General features: G+C 48.7%; 1 protein-coding gene across 1 annotated transcript in view; it reads right to left on the reverse strand.

Moving 5' to 3' along the window:
- The window catches only part of WNT3A (Wnt family member 3A), a 95,086-nt gene that overhangs the window by 29,198 nt on the left and 53,244 nt on the right, over nt 1-12,644 (reverse strand). The window contains exon 2 of the mRNA XM_066627233.1: nt 12,022-12,263. Within this exon, the coding sequence (XP_066483330.1) occupies nt 12,022-12,263 (242 nt within the window). The remainder of the gene's footprint in view (nt 1-12,021; nt 12,264-12,644) is intronic.

Below are 12,644 nucleotides of genomic sequence, written 5' to 3' on the forward strand. Positions count from 1 at the left end.
TGAGCCCTCTTGTGCTTTGGCCCCAATCCTACCCCCGCCATTGCACTAATGCAGCTACGCCATGGATGTATGTTCTTCATCCAGTGTTGGGGGGAGCAATCAGGAGCCTTCCTCAAGGTAAGGGAACATTTGTTCCCATACATCTAGGCATTGGCGTTGCTAGGAGGGTGCGGGCTGCACCGGGTGATGCACACAGGGGGGGTCGACACACTAAAATCGCGGTGGTTAGGAGTAACCCCATCATACTATATACCATCGGATGCAGAATTTCAAGCAGAATGCAATGCAAAAAACCAGAGTGAAATATCTCCTTTCTAACAAAAATTATGGCCAAAAAACGGAGAATAAAAAAAGTGCATGGATCCCTATGGAAAGTGAAACTGAGCTGTTTCGTGCGTTTTCTTGCAAGTAGGTGAACTTGCCTTAGGCTGTTGGAAAGGGTAGGCTGAGAGGAATCCAACGACACCAGAATGGTCCTGATACAATGAATGCAGCCCCCAAAAACACCTGAGAAGGAAGTCCCTCTAAGCAGATGAATGTATTGAGCCCTATGGAAAGCAAAACTAAGCCTCACGGTCGCGTTTACTCGTGAGTAAGCAACCATGCCTTGGTTGGTGTGGAAGATCAGGTGAAAGAGAGTGCAAGGCTACCAGAATGGTCCTGATCCACAGCACCTGCAGTGCTCCAGAAGGCAGCCTCCCCCCCTCTAAAAAGGATCAAAACAGAGGCTTCAGCTGATAAGGTGAACTTTTTTGAGACTTGCAAAGCCAGGTGGATCCTGACAGTGATCTGGTTTAAACAGAAGTTCTTAAATTGAATTTGGGACTGGGTAGGGCTGAAAACCTTACTGATTTTGGAGGGGGGGGGGTGTTATTGCAGGCAGACTACAGAGGAAATTCACTTGATGGACCAGGGCTGGCTTCTGCTTATTTAATTATTTGTTTTACTTTAATTTTTTTGTACTTATTTATTTTAATTTGCCTGATGATGTCACTTCCACCATGACATCACTTCTGGTGGGTCTTGGACGGATTGTCATTCTAAAAAGTGGGTCCCAGTGCTAAAAGTTTGAGAACTGCTGCAATAAGGTGTTAGTAAGTTGACACCTGGGTGTGTGTGTGTGTATGTGAGACACCACTAGTGACTAAAATCACTAAAATCATAATTTGGAAGAATGATACCATCATGTAATATATCAATCAATGCGTAATTTCATGCAGAATGTGTTCTATCTTGTTCTATCAAAAGGTACGGCCAAAAAAACCAGTGGGGGCAGAGTGATGGTACATCACCACGCCCACCACCTGGGATGTTGCCCTGCCCACTGCATGGGGGTGACGCGCTGGCATCCTGCACCTGGTGACGCAAACCCTAGTGACGCCACTGCATCCAGGTAAGCCGCCTGATGTCATATGGGTCTCCTCAGACCTATACTAGTTATAGAGCTGGTGTAGGTCCAAGAATAAAAAAGGGGAGAGACTTGGTAAAGGGATGGGGATAGGATCCTGGTGCATGATGGAGCCATCAGGATCCATCCCCTCCCTCCATTGGCATTGGTAAGGGGTGTGGCGAATGCAGAAGGCACCAGGTGATGCACTTAGGGGGGTTGACACCACTACTGGCCAAAATTGTGAAATCTTGGTACTTTCAAATAATACCATCATGTTACATACCATTTGATGCGTGTTAGCCAGAATGCAATGAAAGAAACTGCATTGAAATAGCTTTATTCTGTCAAATCTTATAGCCAAATAACCCCAAAAAGGAAAACACAACTGCCTTATGGAACAAAAAGTAGATTTGCTTAACACAAAACTGACCAATGAGACTGATTGTTCTGAAAGCCAATGAGGTGCTATTATGACGCAGCAGGGAACCAACAAGCTGTTAGTATGAGTCGGCTCTCATTTCCATGTATCAGAGCTAATACTAGAACTCTTATTCAGTTGTGTGAGTGCCACTGAGTCGGCCACAGGTTTTTGGATGGTTACTGATTTCCTGGGTGACCTTTACTGTTATATATCACCAACCCTAGTGATGGCTCTGCATTTAGGTTGTGCATATGACATTGTAATTGGGTGATGCAAACCCTAGTAACGCCTCTGCCTCCCTCTCCTAGTCCACCACCTGCCCGCCCTTAATCTGCCCTAAAACCCTCTCTTCCCACCCATGGCACAACTCATCTGCCATCTTGCCAGAGCTGGTGGAACTCCAGCAGCTACTGCTGTGTGCACCATTTGTGGCAGTAGCCCAGCAGTGTGCAACAGCACATCACATTTTGCAATGTCATAAAGCATGGTGTGCTGATGGAACATGGGTTAGGATTGGGCTGTTAGTTAAGTTCACAGCTAGTTGGTGATGAAGATTATAATGAGCCTTCTTTACTTTTCTAAGCTATTCTGCTGACACAAAGCACCAAGATGATACAAGGATTTTTTAAAACCCAGAATCCTTGCTTGCTTGTTGTTTTGTGCTGATTTATCTTACATGTACCATCAAACCTAGAACAAAACAAAAACATGCTCTGCATCCTCTCCTGAATGTTAAAGGCTATTCTTCTTTCTCTAAAGAAGTATAGTTCTCACACACATGGCCATAGTTAGGGCAATTTCCATAATTTAAAAGAGTGGAGCAAAATAATGTATAGATAGAAGTGGGAGAAAATGGTGATAACAAAATGAAAACACAAAACAGCGCTTTCTGCACTTCTCATTTTTGTAAACAAACAGAAAACAAATGGGAAAAAACCCCAAAATCTGTGAAAAAATAAAACTGTTTCATTTGGGTTTTATTTATTATTTAATGGTGGGGGTACATGAGCAATGACTGTGGCTGCACCTGCTGACACTATACCACCCATATCATCTATCTAGTACACCTTAAAAGTGATTATAATTTATATTTAAAGTGTAAATTTTTAATAAAAACACATAATAATAATAATAACTGCTTTCTGCACTTCCAACTTTGGAAAACACAAAAAATCGTGAAAAATAAAACCGTTTTCACCCACATCTATGTATAGATTATTTTATTTTCACTACTTATTTTTCACTTTGTGCAAAATGATAAGGCAGCTTACACACTGGAAGTATATCAAAACAATGAAAGAAAAGCAGTACAGGTGGAGCCTATTTATTCACGTTAGTTCCATTCCGTGACTCGACACGATTAACAAAAAACGTGTTGTGCTAAATTTCATAGAGTTACGCAAATACACTGACACTTCCGGATGGAAGGAAACTAAGGCAGCTGTTATCAATCCCCTCCCCTCTGATCTGAGGCTCCTTCTCCTCCCCCTTTCACAGGTGGGATGCTGAGCTTTTAAGAGTCTAGCCCTATGCGTTTCTACTCAGAAGTAAGCCCCATTCTAGTCAATGAGGCTTACTCTCAGGAAAGTGTGGTTCAGATTGTAGCCTAAATCTCCTGCTTTGGCTTGCTGGGAAGGCTTGAGCCTGCAGCATCTGGGGGGGGGGGGAATTTGGTAAACACTCCCTGGGATTTTTAAAGCAATCCCCTTTCTTCCCCCTCCTGCCTCCCCCTCCTCAGCCCTCCCCATTGCCAGCTGTCCCACTTCTTTCACAGGTGGGATACTGAGCTTTTAAGAGTCCAGTCTATGTGTTTCTACTCAGAAGTAAGCCCCATTCTAGTCAATGGTAAATTCTAGTCAGTGGGGCTTACTCCCAGGAAAGTGTGGAGAGGATTGTAGCCTAAATGTCATGCTTTGCTTGCTGGGAAGGCTTACTTGCTGGGCTGTTTTGTTTTGTAGGCTGGAGAGCCTGCATCATCTGGGGGGGGGGAGAGGGATTGGGCAAACACTCCCTGGGTTTTTTAAAGCGATCCCCTCTGTTGCTACCACACCTGCCCCTGTGTGTGTGTGAGTGAGTGAGAGCTCCACCTTGCTGCACATGCTCTGGCTACAGAGGTTTTCTGCCCTACTTCCCCTCCTCAGCCTCTTGGCAGGCTCAGGGGCTCCAAGAGTGTTACAGTTCCTTTGCAAGGGGAACCTCTTGCAGGGCTGCAGGGCTATTTCCCTGCCTGGGTGAGGCAGAGACTTTTTGCAGTGTTTTGGGCAAAGGAGGCAAAGGTGTGTGCGACTTGCATTCCCCCCCCCACATGTTCCAGAGACAAATCTGCAGATAAAAAATCCATGGATAAATAGGTTGCACCTGTAAATAGTATCTTTCTCCTTTTATCCCTGCCTCCCGTCCTTGTTATGGGGTTCTCTGGAGCACACATTGAGAACACTCCAGGCCAAAGTTAAGCTCAGAGTCTCCCACTTGGATTCTACAGTGTATGAACATTGCAGAAGAGGGTAGGTCACTCCTGGTCTAACTTTGAACACCAGGGAAGTGACAGATGAGGGGAAGGAAATGGTTAAGGTGGAAAGACTCAGCAACTATTTAAGTGATCGGCAGGGCCTCTGAGAGGAACTTTATCAGGGGGTACAAAGTTTCTTTTGGGCCACTTTCCAAAGGGGGGGCAATGCGGGTAGGCAGAACAGGGAACAAAATAGAGCAGGGGGAGGGTGCTGAGAGCCAGAATAGTTTTTGGAGCCCAGGTCTACCAGGCTTCTTGACGCAGAGCCCAGATCTACCTGACCTTGTTGCACTGGTAGCTGGATAAAGTAATATGGAAAACTGAACACACTCCTAAGTGTCTTTAAAAATCTTTGAAATATAAAAAAATCCATTGCCGAAAATTAGCATCATTGTAGTTAGGCTCACACTAGAAAGGACTGTCTGCTGTGTGCACCAAAATGACCTTCTGCAGCAGCTGTAGCCCCGAAGCTGTGTCGCTGAGCTCCTTATACCCTCCTTCCTGGTTATGGGATGCACAAGCCAAAGAGCTACTGTAGCAGATTCCTCCCAGATATGACACTGTGTTCAGGAGGGTCATGGATACATTCCTGGGCCCGGTGGGTATGGCTTGCAGCAGCAGTTCCCACTGCATGACCGTGGCTGTGCCCGCAGCATCATGTGCAGGCAGTGAGTTCAGGTGAGAGAGGAAAATGTCAGATCCCAGGAACTTTCTGGGCCCCTTTTCTGACCCTGGACCCAGGTACAAACTACCCCCTTTATCCCCCTCTCCTAGGCCCCGTGGTCGGCTCTCTGGGTGAGGGGACCAGGTGGCTGTCTCCAGGCCTCTGGAGGAAATGTAGGCGTTCAGAGGGCCAGGTCAGACACGTACGCGTGGCGGCTGCACAAACCTTCCCCGCACACGGGCAAAGACGCACAGCCACAAAAAGGAAGGCTGCTTCTCTCAAAGGCGGTGGGAGTGTTAAACGCTAATCAACAAGCGTTGTGCCCCAACGCCAAAAGGATATGGGCTCCACCTCAACAATGCTTTTAATCCCGTTGGGCATGACCTGTGACACTATTAGGGGTTGCAGTGACCCTAATCCAATCAGATTGATTAACTGAAGGAGAGACCCTATACACTGACCCCCCTCGGCCCTGTCCTGGCCAAACAGTGGGAGGGAGTGGGCTGCATTTGCGCCACAATAGGCCAGGACTGAGAACCCGCTTCTTCAACACCCATCACTGCATCACTTTCCCAATAGTTCATTAAAAGCTCCTTCTCCACAGCGACTCTTGGCCATTTCTCAGTCCAGCTGGCAGGTTTAGAGCTTTGGCCAGGGTTTAGTGAAGCGAGAGGAGGCGAGCTGGGAGGGGCTGGAACAAGGGAAAACCGATGGGCAGGAGTCCCCTTTTGAGACATTTAAATGAATGGGCTGGGAAGGGGGGAGGGAGGGCGAAGAAGGGGGTGTTTAAATACTTGGTGGTAATTTAGTACTGAGTGAAGGGGGGCAAGGGGAAGGGGAACCATTTTCCTGGCTTCATTATGTGCTGAGGACTTTTAAAGGGCTCAAAGTGAAGGAATTTCCAATAAAAAACCATGTGAGGAGATCAGTGGCACTGCAGAAGACAGAGATATTCTGGCACTTTGTTAATGGATGGATGAGGGGACTCAACGGAATAACGAGAGTCTCTGGCAGAAGCGGGCTTGGACCTCCCTTGCTTCTGTCGTCGGTCCTGGGAATTGCATGAAGGGGGAGAGATGCCCAGATTGCTAAAGTCATTTTGTCCATTCCTGCACATTTTGGCATGTGGGAGCATGTGCAGCTCCCCTTCACTCTTCTGAAATGCTTGAGACCCAGAAGCTACAGCAGACACGAGTCCCTTGCACCTCCTCTGCCCCTGCTGTGCATTTTTGCCTCTGGTTATTTCACCCCATTCATATTTATTTTTATTGTGAACAATTAAAACAAGGCATAAACTTACTTATGGCCCAATCCTAACTGGACTGGGTGCTGTGCGGCAGGGGTTGCACCAGAGGCAACTGCCTTCTGGCAGTCGTAAAGCAGCCTCTGCTGGCACGCACTTCTGGGATGCTAGCATGGATGCAAGAGCAGTCTTCCATATGCTGGTGGATGGTGGAGCAGGTAAGGTAAGGTTGCACAGGGGGTGGGACCAGGGTGGGGGGAAAGCAGGGTATGTGAAATGGGGAACAGGGAGGGCAGGTTGAGGTGGTGATGGGGCAGGGAGGAGGGTGGATCTACATGGGCTTGCACCAGCTATTGAGCTGGTGCATGTCCGAGTTGACCCACCAGACCTACAGGGACTTACAGTGGGGCAAGGGAACAAATGTACATTTCCCATACATTTAGCTCCCCCCCCCCCAGGTGATCTAGAGTCCCTCTTCCATGCTGTGATGTCATGGTTCTCAGTACTTTCTTGCCTGGGGTATCAGTAGAGGCCTACAATGTGAAGTGAGAGCAAGGAAGTGTTCGCAGTCTGATGCCGCATCTGGATTTACACAGAGACCCGCTGGATCTGACCAGGGGTCCATGCTGTCCACAACCAGTTCCCACAGTGACTTCTAAGAAGTGCAGAAGACAGCAGGGTGGCAATTGCCTCCCTCCCCGCTCTGATCCTGTCCCTGAACCTGAAGATCCTCTGTCTAACCCACCCCCCTTTCAAGCTATCTGAGCTACTGCAAACCTCCATCATGCTACCTGCTTTGCAGGGGGTGGGTGGGAGCAAAGTGCACGCCTGCTATTTTGGGTCATGGATGTGCCTTTCACATTTAGTTTTGGCTGCAGATTCTGGGAGCCAAGAGAAACCAGAGAGCTGGCTTGGGAGGCTTGGTGTGTTCTTTCCTTCTAAAAGCCAGCCCTTCTCTTGGAAGCTCAAATATGCTCTTCCCCGGAGGGATCTCTGAAGAATGTGACTGAGAGGTTGTTTATTCCCTTTCCCTCTCTCCCTCCCACACCCTCACCCCACTGCCGTCGCTGTAGGTGAAGCAGAGCTGAAGGGTGGCTTCATTCTCCCTCGAGGGACAACATTCTTCGCTTATGAAATAGTCGTCGCTGTCCTCCGGCCTCCCTTCCCTCCGCTTTTTGCCCAACTGTTTTGGGAAAAATAAAGACATTTCACTTCCAAGTGTGGTGGGTGAAGTCTGGATGGAGCAGCCCCCAGGATCAATTTCCTGCTCAGCTGTGAAGCTGACTGTGTGGCCCCTGGACCAGTCGCCATCTTTTTCAGCGTAACCTGCTATGCAGGGTTGTTGTGAAGGAAAGAATGTGCTGTAAACATCTCCCCAAGGCAGCAGTTCCCCACCTCCACCCCACTGTGTCTCAGGTGAAGGTTTCCAGAAGACTTTTCACTTCCTTGGTTAATGGTTAGATCCTGCCCCACACCCTCCATCCCTCAGGATGGCACATTTGATGGCCACCCCATTTAAACACTCCAAGCAATTTGCCTCTTTCCCCAGTCAGCTCCTGACCCAGCAGAGTCCCATTAGTCCAGCCCACCCCTCACACACATTTGGGCAGAACAACTATCGTTTTGAGGGTACATTCACAATGAATCATATGGCCCATGATTCATTCCCCATGCTGTTCTCTCATCTGCCATTTTGGCTTCTCACAATGCCCATTCAGGGCACTGCAGGGAAAATGGCCACTACCTTTCAGTGGTATAGCTAGAGGGGGTTCAAAGCAGTAAATTTTGCAGGAAGCCTCACTGCAGCGTGCAAGGGGCCCCTCCCCTTCAGAGCCATTCCAGGTGGTGGGAGCAAAATGGAGGCGCACGCCTTGCTCCGAAGGGGAGGGGTTGCTTGCACACCGTGGTGAGGCTCCCTGCAAAACTTACTGCTTTTCACCCCCTCTAGCTATGCCACTGCTGCCCTTTTAAGACAGAGCAGGCCCCACCGGCAGCAGGCGTTACTTCCCCTGTTACGCTCAAGAATAGTGAATTGTCCAGGGTATTGTGAGAAACAGCATAAATGACATGGAATTCATTACTGCAGGATGCAATGATGGCTACCAGCTGAACGGTTTTTAAAAAGCAGTTGGCCACCCTGATGGCAGAGGATAGCTCTATCTGATAAATGGCTGTTAGCTGCCACAGATAGCCACATGATAGCTGACAGCTAAGCGGAATCTCCTTATTTATCGTAAGTAGAGGTACACCTCTCCATACCAGGTGCAGGGGAGGGCTGCTGCGGTCTGGTCCTGCTTACAAGCTGCCAAGGGCAGCAGTTTTCAGTTCTGTTTCTTCTCATGGCTTCTCTATGGTCTTCACCTCTTCTGATGTCGCTTCTGGCTTCCTGGAAAATCCATTACGGGTTACAAGCCATGATGTGTATGCGCAACCTCCTGATTTTAGAAATGGGTTATGTCAGAAGGCCAGATGCAAGGGAGGGCACCAGGATGAGGTCTCTTGTTATCTGGTGTGCTCCCTGGGGCATTTGGTGGGCCGCTGTGAGATACAGGAAGCTGGACTAGATGGGCCTATGGCCTGATCCAGTGGGGCTGTTCTTATGTTCTGAGTTCTGTGGCTCTGTTTCTAGAACAAGTGTCTGTAGTAAATTGTAGTGAATTGTCTGGCACTGCAGAGAGCTGCATTCTGGTAGAGAAAAAGGGTCACAGTTGCCCTAGAAACAGAGCTGCAGAATCAGGAAGAGTTTTTCAGTGATTTTCAACCATAAGAAGAGCCCCGCTGGCTCAGGCCAAGGACTCATCTAGTCCAGTTTCCTGTATCTCACAGTGGCCCACCAAATGCTTCAGGGAACACCCAAGACAACAGACACAACCTGCGTCCTGGTGCCCTCCCCTGCATCTGGCAATGAGAGTAGGCAACCTCTACCTTGCACATACCTACCATGACTTCTAATCTGTGATGAGCTTTCCCTCCAGAAATTTGTCCAATCCCCTCTTGACCCAATCCCCTTTGCTCTAGTCTCCTAGGGCACACCTGTGGACTTTGTGTGGCACTTTTCGTGGGCATGGCACACTGGTTGAAAATTGCTGTCCTAGAGGTGTCATGTGGCCTCTGGTGGTGGAAACAGGGCATTGGACTACAGAAACCTTTGCTTTAGCCCAGCAGGGCACTGTTTGTGTCCTTAAGGGCAAAGCACCACCTGCTAAATCGTATACCTTTGGGAAGTTCACAAGCAGGATATGCAGGCTCTTGGCCCTCAACAGTCCAGCGGGTACTGCCCTAAACCTGGAACTAACCACCAGCAATAAAATTTGTTCTCCAGAAATTGTGTTTAAACCCCTTTAAACCCTGCCTGAGTTCGTAACCATCTTCATGTGACAGCCATGAATTCTTATTTTGGGTGTGGAGAAGATACTGCCAAGGCACCTATAGGGCAAAGTTTGCAGTGACACAGAAGCATGAGGTGCAGTGCAATCCTAACTTGGAGCCAGAATCATGTTTGGAGCCAGAATCAGTGCAACCTGAGGCAAGGGGAAAACTCTCCCCTTACCCCATGTTGCACTACACAGGCCCCAATGAGTCTACGCGGGTCAGAGCGACCTCCAAAGGTGGCGCAGATCCAAGGAGATTGGAGCAGCCAGAGGCTGCTCCGTGCTGCTTGGGAATGGGGATCAGGATCTGACATAACCCCCAGATCCTGGCCCCACCTCCTGCTCCCTACCTGCCCGCCCGCCCACCTGCCCCCAAGAGTGCCTGCTGCCCAATCTTCCCCCAAAACACCTCCCTCCTCCCTGCCTCCTCCCCACCTCCCCAGACTTCTGCATTGGCTGAGCTGGGCTGATGCAGATTCACCTTTCCCGGGGCCCACGACAGGATTGCACCCTTAGTCTGGCTTAGGGTTTAGCTGCAGACTTTTAGGGTCCAGTTCCTTTCGGTTGACTTATCTGTTATGTCCAGCCCCTCATTCACATGGAGGGCCTTAACTTTTCTTTCAAAACTTGCAGTTGCAAGAGCAGGGGAATCTGGATCAGGACCTCAGTGGAGGAGGGAATGTCTTAACACTTTGGACTCACCATGATCCCAGTCCAGATCACCCACTGCTGCTTTCTTTCTTTGACAAGAAAGTATGGGATTTGCTGTGGCAGAGCAAAGGGTAAGGTTCTCTTCCCATCATGAAAGTCCCAATCTGGACTGAGCCCTCCTGTGGCTCCTGTTTTTGAAAGACTAGTCAAACTCACTGGCAGGAATGTCAGGTTTCGGCTATGTCTGGTGTGGCCCTTATTCCAATGTCAGTTGATCTGTCAGATCAAACAGGGAATCTGAAATTGCAGGTAGGCCAAATGTAGCCTCCTTAGACACAAGGGGAAGGAAGACGATCTGGCCTCTAACATCCACACACAATTTGTAAGCGCCTCTCCTGCCCCCAAGGGTGAACTTATAAGGTCAGCCGCTGAACTAACCACCAGGATAGTCTCCATTAAGCATGTTCCAGAGGTCACCTTGCACTTCTGACGCAAGGTCAATTGGTGTTTGCTCCGGCATTAGGACAAGCTAATCTTAACAGCAGTGTCAGTTCCTTGGGGAGGGCATGGGGCTGCTAAGTGCTGCAATAATGACATCCTGAAAGGCTCACGTGTGGGGCAGGGAAAGAGCCAATCTGACCTGGATTCCTCTGTGTAGAGGGGAAAGGCAGGATATCAATATTTTAAGTAAATATGTTTGTGCAGAAGGTAGAGGAAGCTTCCTTCCCAAGATGATGGGGCATTTCTTGGGCTGGGCAGCAACACTCACTTCAGTAGAGGTCGTATGCAAAAAGAATTGGAGCATGGCAGGGGCCGGGCAGCAGAAGGGTTTGCTAGCACCAGGTTTCTGAAAGCCCCGGGGGAAAACTCTGCACTGGGTCCCCCAAACTGACCAGCAGCAGCATCCCCCACCCTGCTCATCAGTGAATGGTAAGAAGCCCCCTCCTTATGTAAGAAGCAATGAATAAGGTGAATTTTGGTGAAAAAACAGTGCTTTAAATGTGGGATTCAATTTTGATTTTAAAGTAACACTCTTATTTCTGCTTTGGGGCAGAGGAGTACATTTCAAAATGTACTTGAACGAACAATAGAACCTGGTAGCCAGTTATTTCGCTGCTTGATTTCAAATCTATCTAGACAGGCTTCACCCTGTGTCTCTAATCCGATGTGCCTTAGCTGCCCCCCCCCCCGCTTCTTGATCTCCTTTTAACTACTCTTGCCCCACCCCCAGCATTTTGTGCCTTTATGCCTCCTCCCTGCCAAAAAGCTAGCAAAGTCCTGCCTGAGGTTCTCCTCACATCCAAGCTGTCCTTACACTTCTGTCCCCAAATTTGCAGCTCGTCAACAATCTGGTTGCTGTCAGTTTATTTCTGAATTGGTAGAATGTTAGTGAACATGCTATGCTGTCATACCCAAGTCCAAGTCTGCCTAGTTGTGCAGCTGGTGAGAACCACCTGATTATGTGGATAAAGACCTGCACCTGACCACAGCCAAGGGACTCCATCGCTCCCACAAGCTCCCTCCACACCCATGCAACTTGGGTGGTTTTTTTTGCTAGTCCCACCATCACAGATATTTAATGTACATGTAGACTGAACTGCATCATAACTAAAGTAACAAGCAAACAGCCTGTCTTCCCAGCCAGTCACACAGAAAAAGTCAGCAGTTACCAATTCCGCTCAAAGTTTCCCCAGCCAGCCTCCTGATCCCTCCCCCACAAACGTCCTCTTTCATCAATCTCTGCCATTCCTGTCACAAAGCCACATGCTCACCTTTATCCAGCACAGGCCCAAAGATAGCCAAGCTGTCATTCACAGTGGTGCAGTTCCACCTACGACCTCGAAACTGGTGCTGGCATTCCTGGATGCCAATCTTCACCCCTTCCGCTACACTGGGCATGATCTCCACATAGTTCCGACAGAACCGCAGCTGCTTGGGCACCAGCCCTGGAATGCTGCCACAGAGGATGGGCTGTGTCCCCAAAGAAGAGTATTGGTGTCCAATAGCCAAAGACCTAGAAAAGAGGAAGGACAGTGTGGTCATAGCAGTCACAAGTGAAGCCACTACCTGAACAGTTCTGAGATGTTTAGCCAAGAAGCCTGTACTTCCTTAAACCCTTGTGCCTGTCAGCCAACCCCCAGCCAATTCTGGAATTTTAAACCTGCAGTTTTCCAGAGATTATGAGACAGTGTGGTCGATCTGGTAGACTATGTGTTGGCTTTTTGATGTCGGGGTATCAGACACGGAATTCACTGCATCTTCAGATTCCTGGATACATTCAGGGTCTGAATGAGAGGCCCATGTGAGTTGCATTACTCACCCCTTTCAGACAGGGGTTTTGGCCTAGCCTCTTTTGCATTTCAAGATAATTGTTCATAGGAACAGTACCAAGGTT

This window comes from Tiliqua scincoides, chromosome 5 (assembly GCF_035046505.1).
Source record: "Tiliqua scincoides isolate rTilSci1 chromosome 5, rTilSci1.hap2, whole genome shotgun sequence".
In the NCBI taxonomy this organism is placed as follows: domain Eukaryota; kingdom Metazoa; phylum Chordata; class Lepidosauria; order Squamata; family Scincidae; genus Tiliqua; species Tiliqua scincoides.